At 40.4% G+C, this 21,699-nt stretch overlaps 1 protein-coding gene across 5 annotated transcripts in view; it reads left to right on the top strand.

Moving 5' to 3' along the window:
• LOC142370092 (sodium channel protein type 3 subunit alpha-like) overlaps positions 1–21,699 on the top strand; it is a 316,646-nt gene that overhangs the window by 229,460 nt on the left and 65,487 nt on the right. For all 5 annotated transcript variants that reach the window (XM_075452519.1, XM_075452518.1, XM_075452520.1 and 2 more), the window contains exons 20-22: positions 10,249–10,389; positions 10,485–10,605; positions 12,326–12,540. In XM_075452519.1, the coding sequence (XP_075308634.1) occupies positions 10,249–10,389; positions 10,485–10,605; positions 12,326–12,540 (477 nt within the window). The remainder of the gene's footprint in view (positions 1–10,248; positions 10,390–10,484; positions 10,606–12,325; positions 12,541–21,699) is intronic.

Raw genomic sequence — 21,699 nt, 5'->3', positions numbered from 1 at the left:
TACTTCCATACTCCATACTCCATACTTCCATGCTACATACTGCATACTACATACTGCAATATTCCATACTGCATACTACATACTACATACTTCCATACTGCAATACTCCATACTTTCATACTGCATACTTCCATACTGCATACTTCCATACTGCAATACTCCATACTTCCATACTGCATACTCCATACTGCAATACTCCATACTGCAATACTACATACTACATACTGCATACTTCCATACTGCATACTCCATACTGCATACTCCATACTGCAATACTCCATACTGCAATACTACATACTACATACTCCATACTTCCATACTGCATACTTCCATACTGCAATACTCCATACTGCATACTACATACTGCAATATTCCATACTGCATACTACATACTCCATACTTCCATACTGCATACCACATACTTCCATACTGCATACTCTATACTACATACTACAATACTCCATACTTCCATACTGCATTACTCCATACTTCCATGCTACATACTGCAATACTACATACTTCCATACTGCATAATACTCGATCAGACAGTATGTTGAGCGTTTACCCACAATGCATTTCGCTCCTGCCCGAGCTGAAATCAGCCGGCCTGAAGCTGATTTCTCTTAAGCTCTAAACTCTGTAAACTTTAGCAACATTTGAAACATTTTCAGGTGAGAAAGTAGTCGTTTAGATCCCCAACGTGTTGAAAACCTGACAAAATACCGGCTGTTTACAATTTTGTTCCCACGAATTCGGCGCTACTAAAGCTAGCCGCAGTGAGCAACGCACTTCCGGTTATTTTTACAAAATAAAATACCCGTTGCCTTTTATCATAGGGAAAGCCATTACCATACAATTGGTGCTTTTGTTTTGAAAACAGGAAGTGAACCTACCCTCGTTGTAGCTAGCTTGAAACTGCCGTTTTGACAGGAAATGACGATCGGCGACGTCACGTTACGTTGCATCTTGGGTAGTTTGAGTATGAGTAGTAACCTCATGATGCATACCCAACATTTCAGAGAATCTAGTATGGATCCGGGAACTTAAAAAAAGTTAAAGTTAGTAGGAGTAGTAGGAGTAGTAGGAGTAGTAGGCGGTTTCGAACACAGCCATACTTTTTCGTACGAACACGCCACGTCAGATTCAACAAACGATTTGAAGTGTCATTACAAGTTTGATACGACTGATAGCTAATAAAGAAGAAAGTCTCTCAGTTTTATAAATAAAATGAAAATAATGACTGAATATTAAACCAAAGTGAGTCTGATTTACATTAACAGTCTGTGTGAAAGTCGACCAGAAGCTCAGCTGTGCTGTGGCCTTTCAGTGTGTGTGTGTGTGTGTGTGTGTGTGTGTGTGTGTGTGTGTGTGTGGACACGTCACTGAGCTAATTGGTATGATCCGCTTAACAAGTTAAACGAGGAGAATCGGGGGGATCAGGTGGTCCTAAGCTGCGAAAACAGACACACACAGTAACAGACACACACACAGTAACTGACTGGGTTTTTAGCTGGTTTTTAGAGGGGTTTCCCACCCAGAACATCAGGGCTTTTTTCCAGTCTGGTGGTCCTGCTGGAACCGAGCCAAAACCAGTCAAATGCGAAGAAGTTAATTTAGATTCGGTTACTCTGAGTTCAAACACGCGCCTCTGCCTGCTGAACTTTGTTCACACATTAACTTTTTACATTTAGTTCAGAAGAAGAAGAACATTAAACTGGGAAGCTAAACATGAAGCACGACTTCCCTGAACTGTGGTCGGCCCGCTGCATCAATAACCAGCTGCACATGCAGCTGCTGATCTGAGCCGCAGGGCACCAAGCTTTCCACAGCAACCTTTGCATATTGCCAATTCCCCAATTTTCCACTTGTAAGCGGCGGTCACGTCGATGAGGAAGTGTTGAATTTATCTGGAAGCTCGACTGTATCTGGTGGAGAAAACAAGCAAACATGGACGTCTCACATCAGTTTTAGAGCTGTGTGGGTAGTTTTTAACCCTCATATATCCAGCTTTGCTGTAAATCACTTCTTTACCTTTTAACTGCATGCACATCAGGCCTCTGTGTCCCTTCCATGAACTCCAACCTGCCGAATTCTCCACGTTCTTGGCTGCTCAGCCTCCCACGCCATCTCCTGGGCCCGTGTCGTGGCTGTCATGAAGTCATGATTTATTTATTTATTATTTAAACATATGTTTATTGCACATTTTGTTAATTTAAAAACGGTGAACAACATAGAACAAGAAGGTACATACAAGAAAAGAAAAAAAACGATAATAATAGCAATAATAATTATTAAAATAAAATGAATTAATAAATAACTGGAAGAAAGAAAAATAAAAGGGACGTTTTTAACCACAAAACAAAATATCATTGCTTGTGTAAGAATCATGGTGGTAGAGAGATAAATAAATGAAAAATATGTGAATAAATAAATGCGTATATCTATATAAACATGTCAGGTTGGGGTGGGGTGGTACGACTCGGATGCAAACAGGGTTTTATTACACAAAAAACAAAGTTCAAACAAAAGGCCGGATGATAAAAAAAAAAAAAAAACTAATATGTGGAATAAATACTTTAGACAAAACAAAAGACTTGACATAACATGGAAAAACACTTAACTTGGGCGTGGCGTGGCGTGGCGTGGCGTGGCGTGGCGTGGCGTGGCGTGGCGTGGCGTGGCGTGGCGTGGCGTGGCGTGAGGGATATTGATGGGTAGGATCTCACAAAAACAATGAGGAAACCTGGAAACTAAATACTGAGTGAGTGATAGGTGAGTGAGTGCAGCTGAGGGGAAAAACAGGTGAAGTGAATGAAGGTGATGGCAAAGCAACAGAAACTATGGGGGAAACATGGCTAAAATAAATACCGGACCTGGACTAGAAAACTAAGACATGCAACGGGTATTTTATTTTGTGAAAATAACAGGAAGTGCGTTAGCTCGCTGCGGCTAGCTTTAGCAGCGCCGAATTCGTGGGAACAAAATTGTAAACAGCCGGTATTTTGTCAGGTTTTCAACACGTTGGGGATCTAAACGACTACTTTCTCACCTGAAAATGTTTCAAATGTTGCTAAAGTTTACAGAGTTTAGAGCTTAAGAGAAATCAGCTTCAGGCCGGCTGATTTCAGCTCGGGCAGGAGCGAAATGCATTGTGGGTAAACGCTCTGCATACTGTCTGATCGATCAGTATGTAGTATGTAGTATGCAGTATGTAGTATGTAGTATGGAAGTATGGAAGTATGGAAGTATGCAGTATGTAGTATGAAGTATGCAGTATGTAGTATGTAGTAGGAAGTATGTAGTATGCAGTGTGTAGTATGGAAGTATGGAAGTATGGAAGTATGGAACTATGTAGTATGTAGTATGGAAGTATGTAGTATGTAGTATGGAACTATGGAACTATGTAGTATGGAAGTATGTAGTATGCAGTATGTGGTATGAAGTATGAAAGTATGTAGTATGAAGTATGGAAGTATGTAGTATGGAACTATGTAGTATGTAGTATGTAGTATGGAAGTATGCAGTATGTAGTATGGAAGTATGTAGTATGAAGTATGGAAGTATGCAGTATGTAGTATGTAGTATGAAGTATGTAGTATGGAAGTATGTAGTATGCAGTATGTAGTATGGAAGTATGTAGTATGGAAGTATGGAACTATGTAGTATTGAAGTATGTAGTATGTAGTATGTAGTATGTAGTATGAAGTATGGAAGTATGCAGTATGTAGTATGTAGTATGAAGTATGTAGTATGGAAGTATGTAGTATGCAGTATGTAGTATGGAAGTATGTAGTATGGAAGTATGGAACTATGTAGTATTGAAGTATGTAGTATGTAGTATGAAGTATGGAAGTATGCAGTATGTAGTATGAAGTATGTAGTATGGAAGTATGGAAGTATGCAGTATGTAGTATGGAAGTATGTAGTATGAAGTATGGAAGTATGCAGTATGTAGTATGGAAGTATGGAAGTATGTAGTATGCAGTATGGAAGTATGTAGTATGGAAGTATGTAGTATGCAGTATGTAGTATGGAAGTATGGAACTATGTAGTATGGAAGTATGTAGTATGCAGTATGTATTATGGAAGTATGTAGTATGAAGTATGGAAGTATGCAGTATGTAGTTTGGAAGTATGTAGTATGGAAGTATGCAGTATGTAGTATGGAAGTATGCAGTATGAAGTATGGAAGTATGTAGTATGGAAGTATGTAGTATGCAGTATGTAATATGGAAGTATGGAAGTATGTAGTATGCAGTATGCAGTATGAAGTATGGAAGTATGTAGTATGGAAGTATGGAAGTATGCAGTATGTAGTATGGAAGTATGGAAGTATGTAGTATGCAGTATGGAAGTATGTAGTATGGAAGTATGTAGTATGCAGTATGTAGTATGGAAGTATGGAACTATGTAGTATGGCAGTATGTAGTATGAAGTATGGAAGTATGCAGTATGTATTATGGAAGTATGTAGTATGGAAGGATGTAGTATGCAGTATGTAGTATGGAAGTATGTAGTATGAAGTATGTAGTATGGAAGTATGCAGTATGTAGTATGCAGTATGTAGTATGGAAGTATGTAGTATGAAGTATGGTAGTATGCAGTATGGAAGTATGTAGTATGGAAGTATGTAGTATGGAAGTATGTAGTATGGAACTATGTAGTATGGCAGTATGTAGTATGAAGTATGGAAGTATGCAGTATGTATTATGGAAGTATGTAGTATCGAAGTATGTAGTATGCAGTATGTAGTATGGAAGTATGTAGTATATAGTATGGAAGTATGTACTATGCAGTATGCAGTATGTAGTATGGAAGTATGTAGTATGTAGTATGCAGTATGTAGTATGGAAGTATGTAGTATGTAGTATGGAAGTATGTAGTATGGAAGTATGTAGTATGCAGTATGTAGTATGGAAGTATGTAGTATGAAGTATGGAAGTATGCAGTATGTATTATGGAAGTATGGAAGTATGTAGTATGCAGTATGGTAGTATGGAAGTATGTAGTATGGAAGTATGTAGTATGAAGTATGGAAGTATGCAGTATGTATTATGGAAGTATGTAGTATGGAAGTATGGAAGTATGCAGTATGGAAGAATGCAGTATGCAGTATGGAAGTATGCAGTATGGAAGTATGTAGTATGGAAGTATGCAGTATGGTAGTATGCAGTATGGAAGTATGTAGTATGGAAGTATGCAGTATGCAGTATGGTAGTATGCAGTATGGTAGTATGCAGTATGCAGTATGGTAGTATGCAGTATGCAGTATGGTAGTATGCAGTATGGTAGTATGCAGTATGGAAGTATGTAGTATGGAAGTATGTAGTATGAAGTATGGAAGTATGTAGTATGCAGTATGGAAGTATGTAGTATGCAGTATGGAAGTATGTAGTATGTAGTATGGAAGTATGTAGTATGCAGCATGGAAGTATGTAGTATGCAGTATGGAAGTATGTAGTTTGAAGTATGGAAGTATGTAGTATGCAGTATGGAAGTATGTAGTATGGAAGTATGGAAGTATGCAGTATGTAGTATGTAGTATGCAGTATGTAGTATGTAGTATGGAAGTATGCAGTATGGAAGTATGTAGTCTGCGGTTTCGAACACAGCCAGTCTCTGAAGCTCGCAGGTTGTTTCTACTTTCCCCATGTGGTCAGAATCGTGATGAAACACGCCCCTTTCCTTATGGACGAGGAGTTTAAATGAACAAACTGGTAGAACAGATGTAGGCAGTTTTCTGTCATCGACCGCTGGAAAGCAGGAAGGTCACTGGCCGAGCCAAAGGGACACGTTGCCATGTTAACCGATCAACACCATTGATCTATTGGAGTTTGATTCCGGCCCACGGCTCATCAGATGCCAGCGATCCGGGCCGGTGAACCGGTGCATTTGACAGCCAAACACCGACCGGCAGCACAAACAACAGCAACAACACCAGCTGAGATCAATACCCACACAAATGAATATATATGTGCTATGTTTGTTCAAGTAAGATTACAGATAGGTTCCGTCTAACTGGGTCAGGTAAACATTGACATATGCGTTGTGTTGCCACTTATTTACATGAACAAACTTATGTTAGTGTGTAACTCCAGCACAGTTAAAGCTTAGAAGTGACTTGTATCAGGCTAAAAATGTACATTTTACAGCAACATAACTGCTGCTGCGGTGTTAAAGTAACTAATATTCAAGACTTTTAAACAACTAAAATCTTAACCCTCAAACCTGATTTAAAACACAACTTAATATCTGAAAAGGGACATTTTTGTCCCCTTTTAAAACGACCTAAAAACATCATATATTAATATTTTTTCTGCTTTTTTTTGTAGATCTTTTCTTCCACTTCAGTTCTGATCATAACTACCAAGTTTTCAATTATTTTCAAAAATGTAACCCTTTAAATACTGGTGTATATGATGTAAACGCCAATTTTTGTAAAAAGAAACAAAAAAACCCCACAAAAACTGCTGTATTTTCAAAATATGGAATGCAAAGTGGAATTATTGAGTAGGGATAATTATGATCTGGGATATGTCAATGATTAGCAACAACATTGATTTTTAGGGATTTTTAATTTTTTTGTTATGCCTGATTTAAAAATAAAAAAACTCCTTAATTTCTGAAAAGGGACATTTTTGTCCCCTTTTAAAACGACCTAAAAACATCATATATTAATATTTCTTTCCACTTTTTTCCATAAATCTTTTATTCCACTTCAGTTCTGAATAGAAATACCAAGTTTTCAATTATCTTTTAAAAAAATTAACCCTTTAGATGCCAATTTGAACTTTTTAGTCCAAATTTTAAGCCTTTAGGTGCCAGTATTTTCAAAATATGGAATGCAGAGTGGAATTATTGAGTAGGGATAATTATGATCTGGGATATGTCAATGATTAGCAACAACATTGATTTAAATTTTTTTATGTGGGTTAGGGATTGTGATGTTTTTAGGTCGTTTTAAAAGGGGACAAAAATACAAAAATTTTATACACAATGAAAAGTTACATTGTATATGATGTGTGTTTGAAATTCGAAAAAATAGTCAAAAATGCACAACTGGACCAAATATGATGAGTATCACTATCTACAGTGTGAAATTAGAGGAGAAAGTACACCCCAAGTGGAGAAAAATGTCCCCCATCAGGGATTAGGGTTAAAGTTGAATAAAGACGTTCATTTCGGCTCATTTATAACATCTGAATAAGCTGATTGATTGAAAATATCGACGATGTTACGTGCCAGAACAACCCAACGACACCTCTTACGCATCACCGTACAATAAAGTTGCGTTTGTCCTGTGGTGTAACACACGGTGACGCGTCGCCGAGTAAACCGAGCCGACTCCCGTCCTCTCTCGGGGGGGGCTCAACACGATGAAGCGCTGCGCAGCTATTCATCACCAAAGACCTCTCAGCTCCTCAGCCCTGCGCACCACTCTGCCCTCACAGCAGTTGTTGCCACTGCAGCAGTTTCTGCGAAACAGAAAGATTTGTGGGTGTTTTTTACATGTGAGGCGTGTTAAATAAATCACTTCTGTGTGTGGGGAGAAGACGACGCAGATGTAAAAACAGACTCCGGGAAGTAATGAGCGCCCATCTTAGGTGTGGGCCTTCATCTCTCCTCTTTAACCCATTTAGGCCGGGAAAGCATTGCTGCATTTCTACCTTTAAAGCCGGGGGCGCTGTTGCGTTATTCTACCTTTAAGGCCGGGAAAGCGTACACGTCTTTTTCAGACAGTTGCGATTGTGAGGAGTTTCTTGGCTTTGATGATGCTGATGAACGTGCTGACCCAGTTGATGGAGATTTATGGCGAGCACATATGTTTGATGATGACGATAACGGCGAGGATGATTTTGAAGGGTTTGAATGTGAGTGGAAGACTGACAATTAGCACCGTAATCGACGGAGAGATTTCAACCGCACACCAGGGGAGAAAGTGGATTTACCTGCAGATGCCACACCGTTGCAGGCATTTAATCATATTTTTACTGAGGAGCTTTGGGCGCATCTCGTTTCTGAGACGAACAGATACAGTGAGCAGGTACTTCAGACTCCAGCTCGAGCAAAGATGGCGAGGCGGTCACACGTAACTGTGCCGGAGATGGAAACGTTTATTGGAATGTGTATGGACTCCTTGTGCTGCCAGTACGAAGAGATTACTGGCGATAAAATAAATAGATAAATAAATAATTTAAATATAAAATTAAATTGTATTTTATTACTGTTTTCTAATTGAAAATAGTGCTGTTCTGCACTTTACTTTTACATTTTCTATTTTCGTGAAGGTGTATGTAAATAAACTCAGTTTCCAAAGAAAGCCACAGGTGTAAGCTATCCAATACTTTTTGAATTTTGTTTCTATCTGCTACAGAGGCTGAGAAATCAATCATTTAGTAGGCGTTGACACAATTGCTGAATTTAAAGAAAAACTTCAGGTTTTAGGGGGTCTTTCTGAAATCGCCCATAGGTTTTACAGGCATTCTTTTCCAGGAGTTTTAGGCCTAAATGGGTTAATAGCAGTTGTTAGGAGGTGAAAGACTTAAATCCAGACAACCAAAAACCATCTGAAGACACTTTACGTGAAGGAAACGCGGCGGTTTCCTCTGGATCCTGGCCACCTGACACAGACGGTTGAATGACGGGGGTCATCAGAGGAAAAATAAGCCTGAGATAACTCAGGGTGAGGCTGAAGAGTCTCATTTGTTGAGCAATGTTCCAAACTGAGTTTCTACTAAATCCATTTCCAGGAAATGTTATTTTCTCTGCCTTCACTGGCCAATTTCATTGTAATTTGAGGAATAAGATTTCAGACTTTCAGACTTTTGTATTTAGCTTCCTTGTATCATACCACGGACGTGACCCCCACAGCTGGTTTATCATTGAGACTCAGTTTGTTTGCTTATAGATCTATTTTTAATCTATATTTGAACAGAAATCTATTTGATCTCTTTATATGCTCGGAGAATAGTGGATGATCAGCCCTTTTGTGTCTGAAAACTGGGAGAAGTTTAGATCTATTCAGCAGTCTCAGTTCATTGACAGAAGAAGTTTAGAAAACTGCTATATTTCCAATATTTAGAATGCAAAGTGGAATTATTGGGTAGGGATAATTATGGTCTGGGATATGTCAATGATCAGCAACAACATTGATTTTTAATTTTTTTGTTATGCCTGATTTAAAAAAATTTAAAAAAAACTCCTTAATTTCTGAAAAGGGACATTTTTGTCCCCTTTTAAAATGACCTAAAAACATCATATATTAATATTTTTTTCCACTTTTTTTTTCAGAAATCTTTTTTTATTTAATTTAGCATATAGCTCATTATAATAAAACTGATCCACAGTCAGGACTTCTTGCTGTGTTGCAAACACAAACCAGACCAGGTTGCCTTTTGGTGAAATTAGCTGCATGACATGATTCTTCAATTCTAATTCTAGTTCAGCAAAACTAAAAATCAAACACAGTCGTGGCTAACAGCAACATGTTAGCGAGAGGCTAACAGATAGCCTATAGCCTACGTCCCTCAGGTCACTGATAGAAATCCCTTTATCTTCTGCCCGTTTCTCCTCTTCTTCTCTTTCTAAACTCGGCACCTGATGGCTTCTTTGCTCTTTCACCATGATGATGATCCATGATGACTCCACATTATTACCTTTGCTTTTATCATTAACGCCGTCCGTTCACCCGTCAATCAACCGGAGTCCCGTGACCTAAACACATTCACACAGATGGCTGCACAGATTTTTATTAGTTACCAGTTAATTACATTAAGGTATATGGGTCTATGTTCATTTTAGGAGTGAAATACAGTTTATTTGGATAGGAAGCAGTTTGTGTTGTGGCCCCCCAATTTGACGTGACAATGGAAATGGAAATGGAACATGGAAATGAGCAGTAGTCTAGAAAACTGGTGATTTTTGGGGTAGTTTTGAGGTCTTCCTGGGTGATTGCCCACATTGCCCATAGCAAAAACCGGCCCTGAGTGCCACTACGAGGCTCCGGCCTTTTTTTAACCAATACTCGAGGTCCAAAGAGGGGAAATTCATGTGATTTTGCTGTAGAAGGCGGACATCTTTGCTCTTCTGTGAAAGATCCACACAATAAACGGATGTGATAACACATTGATGGTCTCCTGAGGATAAACTGGATGGATGTTAATCTCATAAAATTAAATTTTTTAGCCATTGTTACATCAAAATTTGAAATACCTGCCGACTGTTCAGTGGTTGTGTGTCTGTCTCCAGCTGTTGAACCTCTTCCTGGCTCTGCTGCTGAGCAGCTTCAGCTCCGACAACCTGTCGGCTCCAGACGACGACGGAGAGATGAACAACCTGCAGATCGCCATCCACAGGATCACCAGAGGGCTGGCCTGGTGCCGCAGACAGGTACCGAACTGTGCTGATACTGCTGAGCAGCTCCCGGGTCGAGAGAAGAAAAATGTCTCACGATGCGTTCTGTCGTTTCTGTGTGTGCGATGCAGGTGGTGGATATCTTCAACGGCAATCTGAAGCGTCGGCGCCAGAAACGAAAGGAGGCCAAAGCCATGATGAAGCTGAAACGCCTGAGCACCGTCCACACCGAGGCCAATGGAGCCGTCATCGGTAACACTTTAACACACCCTGACAATTTCAAAGTGTTTTTGTAGCTGAAAACAGATTCAGTGTCCTGTTTCAGTTCATCTTAAAGGTCTACTCAGCCGTCTAAAGATCGCTGTTAATCATGTGTTCCGCCACCGCAGCTCAACTGTGTGTGAGGAGATGCAGTTAGTATGTTTTTATAGTGATAACATCTGTGCTGATTAACAGCTACACACTACTCAAAGGTTGCAGCTGAAACATTTTAAAAATCAGTGGAAAAGCTCACACTCTCAACTGTTTTCTCCAAAAAGTCAGAATGTCTTTAAGTGCTAAGAAGAATAATGCTAAGAAGGCTAATACTAAGAAGGCTAATGCTAAGAAGGCTAATGTTCATGTTTATGTTTATGCATTTAGCAGACGCTTTTATCCAAAGCGACTTACAATTGAAAAAATATATAACATTACAGCTAATATCAAAGCTAACAATAGCTTCTAATACTAAGAAGGCTAATGCTAATAAGGCTAATGTTCATGTTTATGTTTATGCATTTAGCAGACGCTTTTATCCAAAGCGACTTACAATTGAAAAAATATATAATATTACCGCTAATATCAAAGCTAACAATACCTTCTAATGCTAAGAAGGCTATACTAAGAAGGCTATACTAAGAAGGCTAATGCTAAGAAGGCTAATGTTTATGTTTATATTTATGCATTTAGCAGACGCTTTTAACCAAAGCGACTTACAATTGAAAAAATATGTAACATTACAGCTAATATCAAAGCTAACAATAGCTTGTCATACTAAGACGGCTAATGTTAAGAAGACTAAGGCTAAGAAGGCTAATGCTAAGAAGGCTAATGTTTATGTTTATGCATTTAGCAGACGCTTTTATCCAAAGCGACTTACAATTGAAAAAATATATAACATTACAGCTAATATCAAAGCTAACAATAGCTTCTCATACTAAGACGGCTAATGTTAAGAAGACTAAGGCTAAGAAGGCTAATGCTAAGAAGGCTAATGTTTATGTTTATGCATTTAGCAGACGCTTTTATCCAAAGCGACTTACAATTGGAAAAAAATAAATAACATTACAGCTAATATCAAAGCTAACAATAGCTTCTAATACTAAGAAGGCTAATGTTTATGTTTATGTTTATACATTTAGCAGAAGCTTTTATCCAAAGCGACTTACAATTGAAAAAATATATAACATTACAGCTAATATCAAAGCTAACAATAGCTTTTAATACTAAGAAGGCTAATGCTAATAAGGCTAATGCGTTGGTCCTCATCAAGCTCAGTTTACAGCTGACTGTATACAGGCAGAGAGGGACATGGAAGCCCCTTTAGGCTCAGATAGGTGTCATTAAAAAGCTAAGGGTGATATATTTTGGTATATTTTGGTATATTTTGAAATCCCTGTTTCTGGACTCACAGTGTGACGGAGAATACATCAAAGATGAAGCCCAGCTGCTCTCTCGTTTGAAACTGCAGCAGCAAAATGAGTGAAAATGTTGATGAAACTATTAGTTTGTGCCCAAAGTCTCTCTGAACTTGTCACTGTCTGTGAAATATTGATCAGGAAATAATCAAGCAGCTGTATAGCTGCCTCAGTGTTGTTATTTCTTACTTAGATTTAACGTTGATTTCACCTGCTGTGGCCACCGTGTCAGAAAGGGATTTTTAGAACTTTATTCAGGGTCGATCATTTCTTCCGTCTGCGTTTCTTCATCGCAGGCCGTCACGTGGAGAAGTACGTGGTGCCAGAGGACGACAGCTACATGACAAACCCAAATCTGACCATCAGCGTCCCCATCGCCCCCGGAGAGTCGGACGTAGAGTTCCCGGAGGAGGAGGAGGACGAGGATGAGGAGGAGGAGGAGCAAGGCGAGGGCTCAGAGGAAGAGGAAGAGGACGAGGACGAGGTCGAGAACGAGGACGAGCGGGAGGAGGTGGGGAAGAGTTCTTTCTGGCTTTCTAGTTCAAACACACACCTGCGTCTGATGAAAACAGGCTCAGGTGTCAGAGTGAGTCAGCTGCTGTTCCGCCTTTGGTTGACTTCTAACAGCCGTCAGCTGGTCTCTCTCTCTGTGTGCGCTCTCAGGTTCCTGTAAAACCTGGAGAAATTCAGCAATTTATGTCTAAATGCAAAAAAACATAATCAAAGTCCTTTTTTTTTTTCTTTTTAATAAACTGAAACAAGTCGGCATTAAAGGGATAGTTCGCCTCTTTTGACACACATAAAGCGTTTTGCTTCTCAAAACGATATGCGTTCAGAAGAGTAATACATTTGCATCACAAAACGCTTTATTTTTTAAACCCCAGCCAACTAGCCGGACTACCTTCATCAACACCAAAACGAGGCTGGAACTCTGCTCACAGGACGCAGCAGGGGGTAAGAAGATGTTCATAAATTATGCTGCTGATATGGGATGTTACACAGCTTCATGTCAAAAGAGGCGAACTGTCCCTTTAACTTCAATCTGCCCAAAGAGAAACGTGTCCTGATCTCTGACTGTTATCAGGACTGAGAGATGTGGCATTTACCGGGTTTACATCAAACATTTGACACGGGTCAGGGTTACAGGTAATACTTTTAAGGCTCCACAGTTTGACACGGGAGATATTCAAAAAGTACGCTCAAGGAAACATCTTCTGGTTGGTCTTAATATCATGTTTGTGATATGCTTTGGTGAAAACAGAACTACAGCTCCCTTTACCACCCTGTCTTTATAGCCCTGTTCAAGTCACCTTATTTTTGCAATTTTACCTGCAGAATCTGATCTTAATAAAGTGAAAACACAAAGATATAAGTAACTGTCAGTAAACATCATTGGCCAATGTGTCCAACCTGTCCACCCCGTATCATATCAAGCTCACGTTAGCTAATTACCGACTAAATGGATAAACAGAATGGATCTTTAAATGACGAACAAAGTTGTCGTCTGGCTGTCTGAGATGTTGATGCCGCATGTCTTGCACTGAGCTGTTCGTCTTTTGCCGTCAAAATGGTGTGTTCGAAACCGCCAAGTACATACTTGCAAACGGCATACTCATCGATCAGACAGTATGCAGAGCGTTTACCCACAATGCATTTCGCTCCTGCCCGAGCCGAAATCAGCCGGCCTGAAGCTGATTTCCCTTAAGCTCTAAACTCTGTAAACTTTAGCAACATTTGAAACATTTTCAGGAGAGAAAGTAGTCGTTTAGATCCCCAACGTGTTGAAAACCTGACAAAATACCGGCTGTTTACAATTTTGTTCCCACGAATTCGGCGCTACTAAAGCTAGCCGCAGTGAGCTAACGCACTTCCGGTTATTTTCACAAAATAAAATACCCGTTGCCTTTTATCATAGGGAAAGCCATTACCATACAATTGGTGCTTTTGTTTTGAAAACAGGAAGTGAACCTACCCTCGTTGTAGCTAGCTTGAAACTGCCGTTTTGACAGGAAATGACGATCGGCGACGTCACGTTACGTTGCATCTTGGGTAGTTTGAGTTTGAGTAGTAACCTCATGATGCATACCCAACATTTCAGAGAATCTAGTATGCATCCGGGAACTTAAAAAAAGTTAAAGTTAGTAGGAGTAGTAGGAGAAGTATGCGGTTTCGTACACAGACATTGACTCTCGGTCCCGCTGACATGTTGATGCATATGTGATATGAGTTTATTCTCTCCAATAAACACTAAGGTATGTAGAGGGCGTGACTGATTGGCAGGGTAGGGATCCAATCAGGACGCCATTCTCAGCCTGCGCTCCTGCCGGGTAATCCATGTTATTTTTTTAATTAATTTATTAACTTTATATTCAAACTGAAAACATGAACTGAATAACACTCGAGTCATTCAAGTCATCGTGTCTCAAGTCAAGTGCCGAGTCTTTAACTTCCAAGTCCGAGTCGAGTCTCGAGTCTTTTATTTTTTGTCAAGTCAAGTCACAAGTCATCAAAACAGCGACTCGAGTCCCCATCTCTGGTTATATGTGAGTAGATGCTCCAACTCCCTCCTGTGAGGCTCATATGAGATTAATACTGGAGCTTTGTGGTACGACTAAATGTAAATTAGGACACATATTACACTCAGTTACCCTCATTACTGTATGATAGAGATGCAGTGAAGAACCTGAGAGCTCACACTAGCACACACAGCAAACCCAGCTCAGTTTGGAAGTAAATAAGTGAAGTAAATGATACCGATAAGAGCTTCACTCCATTTTTCTGTGTTGTTTTTAGGTTTTTTTAGGCTCTGATGTCGAATTAAGTTGTTCTGATATTTGAATTTGTGTCAATTCTGTAAGTCGGATTTCCTAGCTGGGATATAAAACATTAGACCAAAGTCGGCTAATCTTTTTCCCTCCTTCCCCTTTTCATTGTGACGGCGTCAAAGAACTTTGAATTCTTGAAGTTGAGTCTACTCAAGGGACTTTCCTCGCTGAATTTCATGCGTTCCAGCAGCGACGATATTCAGATTTCTGAATATTTAGCCCGCCCTCCTGCTCTTCTCTCTCTTTCTGTTAGCATTAGCCTGGAAATGGACCTAGCAAACACACTCAGACACACACTCGGGCGATAAGAGGGTCCCTCGGACAGAATGGGAGACCTCAGGCAGTGCATTACGCTCCAGCATTTTTCTCACTCTGCTCTGCTGCATTGGTGATGTGTTTGTGCTAAAAGGGTGTATATTAGTGTGTGTTTAGTGTGTTTCTGTAGCATGTGTGGGGGCCTCCTGTCTCTCTTCATCTATTCAGACGACTAAAAGTCCAACTGAGCCTCAGACTCCACGTGTGTGCGTCTGTTCTCTGTAAGATTCGGTGTCACATTTCTTAGATAGCCCGACGTCTCCTTCACGAACCAAGCTCATAAAGCTGCAGTCTCTCACTGTGCACGTGTGTGTGCACGTGCGTGTGTGTGTTATGAGGAAGAGGAGATGTTTGGTCATTTCCTCTCTTTGTATCCAACATGAAATGACAGATTTGTGCCGTGTGTGTGCACGTGTGTGTGCACGTGTGTGTGCACGTGTGTGTGTGCGTGCACACCTGTGCTGACTCAGTTCACCATCACCTCTCCTCTTTAATCATGCCGTGCACCTGTTCACTTTCACTCTCTCTCTGCGACAGTCGTTTCCAACCTCGGGACCCCTGAAAGGCGTTCCCAGCTCGGGGAGGCTTTGGAGGATTTGCAGTTATTTGGGGGCACACAAACAGACACAAACAGACACAAACAGACACAAACAGACACAAACAGACACAAACAGACACAACAGACACAAACAGACACAAACAGACTGCAGAATATCGAGGCTAATTTGAGGAAAAAGTTGCTATAGATATAAGCCGCAGACTGGAAAGCACAGTGACGTTTGGCAGCCGGTGAACTTTACATGTTGGAAGCAGGATTTGAGCAACTTTAACAGGAACTGTGATGGGCTGACTTCTCAATCATTGCATCCCCATCACCGTGTCTGGGATATTCAAACTGGTCCAGTAGGATGCATGCGGCCCAGGCTCACTAACGCACAAGGAAAGCCGAGGCCGGCCGATTTGGTCCGATCCAACTACAGGAGCTACTGTTACACTGGAAAAAAATGCTCCTCCAAAAATAAGTAAAAAAAAACAACAAATAAAAGACGTTTTTGCTTGAAATAAGCAAAAAAATCTGCCAATGGAACGAGTGAAAATCGGCTTGTCAATATTTCTTGAAATAAGATGTGATATTTTACCCAGGCTCCGCCCTCGCAGTGACGCAACACCTTCGGCTCTGCTACACTTACTCAGGCAAACTGCTCATTCAGGTGGATTCGAGTTCCCGAAAAAATGGGAACTCCACCCACTTTGTCGGGAAGCAATCAACTTTGAGCAGCGCCAACGGCCCAGGGTAGAGGCGTGTTCAAGGTAGTGACGTGGTTGAACTGCCACTCAACCCATGGATTGTACACGGAAGCACTTCATTCAATATCAACATGGAGCAGCGTCAAGCTTTTGACACTGCTGTAGATGCTGTAATGAAAGTGTTCGACGGGAGATTCTCGTTAAAAATCGAGCAAAGAACAGCCCTTGAATCATTTCTTGACAGGAAAGACGTTTCGCCTTGCTCCCTACTGGCTTTGGTAAGAGTTTAATCTACCAGTTAGCCCCGCTGGTAGCTAAATCATACGGAAAGAGTGGTGTGATTGGCTTAAGCTTAGGCACAGCCTTTTCTGGCCACAACCAGTAGCAACCCGAGGGAGGCGGGTTGACCAGGCCATTTCGAATCGTATTCGTTATGGTCTTGGTCAGACCAGAATCTCGAAGAGATTTGAAAGTCTATGTTAATCAGGCTAGTGATATTTAGGACTTTTGAGTTAAAAGTGATCTTGAAATTAGCTTAAAAACCTCTTCAAATTTAAAAGAAAAAAGCTTGTTTCATATGATATGTGACTCAAAACTATTTGTTTTCAAGACTTTTTCATTTAACAAGATATTCCAGATGTATTGTCTTCAAACAAGTCCCTATATCTGGCTGAAATGGTGCTTGTTAGGCAGTTGTGTCTTATATTAAGTGTAATGAGATATTTGGACTAGAAATGAGACAAATATACTTGGTAAGACTTTGATTTTTTCCAGTGTGATGCTACTTCTGATAGAAAGGTGTCAGAGAAACATTATAGCACCGCACTTTTTAAGCTGTGTAGCTGCAGACCGGTGTGGGTGCCCCGGGGTGCTGACCCATTTTCACTGCTGAAAGCACCTATAATGGACACATGAGCATCAGGCCGGGATCAGGGAGCAGTGAAAGAAGGTGGCCACGTGTGCAGGTCTGAGAAAAACACGGCAGCTGGACGCTCTGTGGGGTGTCCTGATGGGAAACCTCAGGTCCCACCATACGTTACGGTCATTCTGCAGACGCTTTTATCCAAACCGACTAAGTGTGTTGTGGCCATTTATGTTTGTAAATCATAAGTTCTATCAATTTAGTTTTCTTTGGGCAGTTAAAAAAATGCTTTAGTTAGTTTGGAATCAAAATCTGAAATTCATTTTTATATTTGAAATTGTTTAGATTATTTTGGTAACTTTTAAACTACATATATTTTTTAACAATCAACTCTGAAGTGCGTGCAAGAACAAAACCACCTGCTGCCACCCACGGCCTTTGTTATAAAACATACTTTGGAAACTTAAAAGGCCGCAACAAAGTGTGTTCCACATCGGTAGGAAAAAGAACTTCAAGTCACAGAAATCATACGTGCATTTCCTTCCAAAACCAAACAGCTAAGAGCATAACTAGTGCTAGAGTAAGTTAGGTACCAAGAGACAAATGGGAAGACAATTTAGGAAACAAATAAGTGCACCATACTGAGTCAATGGATGTGTTCGAAACCGCATACTGCATACTCAGTGGCGTCAATTCAGCCAAAGCTAAGCTAAGGCGAGGTCACTACAGTCACATGACTACAGTATCAATCAATAAATATACATGCCCAGCAAATAATCACCACAAAAGTCTGCTATGTAGCTTATCTGTGTGCAAATGCAGTCTCACTCACATAGCCGCTAACATAACAATGGACTCGTCTCCGTCTCCCTGTTAGCATTAGCATTAGCATTAGCGGCTAACAGCCTGAATCCCGCCTTCAGTTCCTGGTCCTCCTTCCTCCGCCGCTGGGGCAACATTGGACCCATCATCACCCTTTTTTTGGTGATAAATAAATCTAAAGTTTTCTGCTTCCTTTTCATATTTTACATTAATTAGCAAAGAACAAACCCCGCTAATAACATCAGCTTTGACCTCCAGGCTCCGTCATCTCGTGGGGGGGGGGGGGGGGGCTGGGGCTGGGGCTGGGGCTGGGAGATACCACATTTCAAAAGGGAAGATGATACTTAGTTACATTGATTGTGTTGTTCACAATTTCATTTGTAGTTCATTTATATGTATTAAATAATAGAATAATCAATACAAATTGACAAAGAGTAATTCCATAAATTCACTTTAAAAAAAAAAAGAAAAACGAACATTTACATTTTCCCCTGGAGCCGAGGTGTGGCAGCTGCCGTACCCAATTGACGCCCATGTACATACTACATACTGCATACTCATCGTTCAGACAGTATGCAGAGCATTTACCCACAATGCATTTTGCTCCTGCCCGAGCTGAAATCAGCCGGCCTGAAGCTGATTTCCCTTAAGCTCTAAACTCTGTAAACTTTAGCAACATTTGAAACATTTTCAGGTGAGAAAGTAGTCGTTTAGATCCCCAACGTGTTGAAAACCTGACAAAATACCGGCTGTTTACAATTTTGTTCCCACGAATTCGGCGCTACTAAAGCTAGCCGCAGTGAGCTAACGCACTTCCGGTTATTTTCACAAAATAAAATACCCGTTGCCTTTTATCATAGGGAAAGCCATTACCATACAATTGGTGCTTTTGTTTTGAAAACAGGAAGTGAACCTACCCTCGTTGTAGCTAGCTTGAAACTGCCGTTTTGACAGGAAATGACGATCGGTGACGTCAAGTTACGTTGCATCTTGGGTAGTTTGAGTATGAGTAGTAACCTCATGATGCATACCCAACATTTCAGAGAATCTAGTATGCATCCGGGAACTTAGAAAAAGTTAAAGTTAGTAGGAGTAGTGGGAGTAGTAGGAGTAGTAGGAGAAGTAGGAGAAGTATGCGGTTTTGAACACAGCCAATCTGTAACCGAGCGGCTGAAGGTGGCTCAGACCAGACAGAGAAGCTGAAACATTTTGTCCTCCTTCAGTTCAGGTGCTGCCTGTTTTATCTCCAGCTCTTACTTACAGTCACTGCGTTCATCTTTGTCCCCAGACTCCCGGCCTTCTGCTCCAGAGTAAAGGAGACGATAAAGGAAGCACTGGAACTCCTTTGCTTTACATTTAGTAAATCCAACCGGCTCTTATCAGAGCTGCCATTAAGATACTTCTGGGTAATTTCCCTCCGTTATAGGCCTTCAGCTTTAAGCAGACGGGTGAGAGAAAAGGATCCATTCGAACACAATTGTTTTGAGACAAACTGTGGACACTCTGCAGTCTTCCAAATGAAAAAAGAAATCATCCAGTTAATGCAGATCACGCCTCGTTAAACAAGAAAAGGTGACTCTGTGAATAATTTCCTATCATCGGTCTCTGAAAACCTTCTGTTTTATTGTTTTGTTTTGTTTTTAGTTCAAAAAGCTTTATTTATATCTCCAGAGCCAGCGTTTTAAAGTCAAACACACGGCAGACTGAGTTCATGCAACTTTTTTACCACAAATTCACAATATTTCACAGGAAAAACATTGTTCTAACCAACTTCATTTATCTGACAATGTGACAAAAGAAGAAGAATTGGAATAAATCTTGAAATTCCATCTGATGAAATTAGATTTTTTTACATGTCTGTTAGTATTTCTGTTTATATTATGAAAAATAGTGAATTAAATGATAATTCATTCATTTATTCAGTGTATTTTTCAACTTCCTGATTTTTATTTTGACACATTCATGTATTTAGTTTGAAATTTTCTTTATTTTTATCCACATCCTCTGATTTATTTCTTTGCTCGTCACTGCATCAATAAAACACTCACGGAGCCCATTTTAATGTGTAATAAAGCACATTTAGATGTTAAATGTCACATATTTTGTTATCTAAGTATTTTTATTATTGTTGGTCCACAGCACAAAATGTAGCAGTTTAACAATAAATACTTTTATAAAGGAAGATTATTACAGCTTCTGGCCTACAAAATCATTATAAATCACAACATAAGTCTACGTTTTCCTTTAAAAAACGAGTTTAGCATGATGTGTAACCACCACAAATGTCACATAACTGTTTGGAAATGTTTTTGAGGTGGAAGGAGAGGGTGGACGGCAGTGAAGCGGAAGTCCAATCCGACCCAGTATCATCTGGTAACTTTTCTACTTTGCTTTCAGCCGCAGTCGGTTCCAGTTAGGCATAAAGAATACATGATTAAGTTTAAATATCAATAAATATGTAATGACCACCTCCCTGTACAGAACAACAGACAATGGAAAACATTATCGTCTCACAGTTCCTGCACCTCTGTTGTTGCAGAGCTGTGTTTCCAGCACACGGACAAATGTTCTCCCACCGTATGGAACAAACGTGCAGCATGAACAGTTGTCCTGTCAGAGCATGATGCAGCAGAGCAGTCGGCCTCGAGGTGAAACATGCTGATGCAGTGAGAGCAGCAACACGCACTGACCTAATGTGAAAGGGCAACGTACACAGAACAAACATCAGAAGCATGCTTAAAAAAACAAACATCTGTTTTTGAGTCAGAGAGAATTAGAGTCAGCGCATGTCTTCTTTCTATCTTTGTGGGGACCGGTGTGTGTTTTATTCGTTGGTATGGAGCTCATCTTCAGGGCTCAGATTTGGCTCCGGTGAATGCGTCCTCACAAAGATAGAAGAGCAGTGGGATGGGAGGCTGGTGTGGGGGTCAGGACAACAGAGAGAGTCAGAGAGCATCGCTGCTTTCGCTGCTCTTTAGCGTCAAGATTTGTTTCCAGGGTGTTTGTGTTAAGGTGTGTGTGTGTGGCACAGACCGGCTGTTTCTCTGCCTTTGTAACGTTTTACTTTCCGTCTGCTTCCTAATTAGCTTGAACATCAGTGCAGACCACAAATGTTTTCATCCTCGAGCTCTTTCTGATTCTCTCATTTCACCTCAGATCCTCTGAAATCCTCCAGCAGAATGTTTCCTGGCCACAGCTTTTCCTTAACCACTGGAACATTTAACCTCCCCGCTGTAGATGCCATAAAACTATTCTTTAACCTAACTGTCCAGCGGAGGGTTAGCCAGTTTAAAACACAATTTTGACCTTATATCTCAAGGTTTTTGACCTTGAGGGCGAAAGAATTTAACATGCTAACTGAGGCCTGCAGAGTCTGAGATGTAGCTCTTGGGTTTCTGACCTTGGGGTGACCTTTAACCTTTAACATGCTGACTGAGGCCTGCAGAGTCTGAGATGTAGCTCTTGGGTTTCTGACCTTGGGGTGACCTTTAACCTTTAACATGCTGACTGAGGCCTGCAGAGTCTGAGATGTAGCTCTTGGGTTTCTGACCTTGGGGTGACCTTTAACCTTTAACATGCTAACTGAGGCCTGCAGAGT

Source organism: Odontesthes bonariensis, chromosome 20, assembly GCF_027942865.1.
Source record: "Odontesthes bonariensis isolate fOdoBon6 chromosome 20, fOdoBon6.hap1, whole genome shotgun sequence".
NCBI lineage: Eukaryota > Metazoa > Chordata > Actinopteri > Atheriniformes > Atherinopsidae > Odontesthes > Odontesthes bonariensis.
Note: the sequence above shows the minus strand (reverse complement) of the source record. Positions and strands in the feature narration are given on the sequence as shown.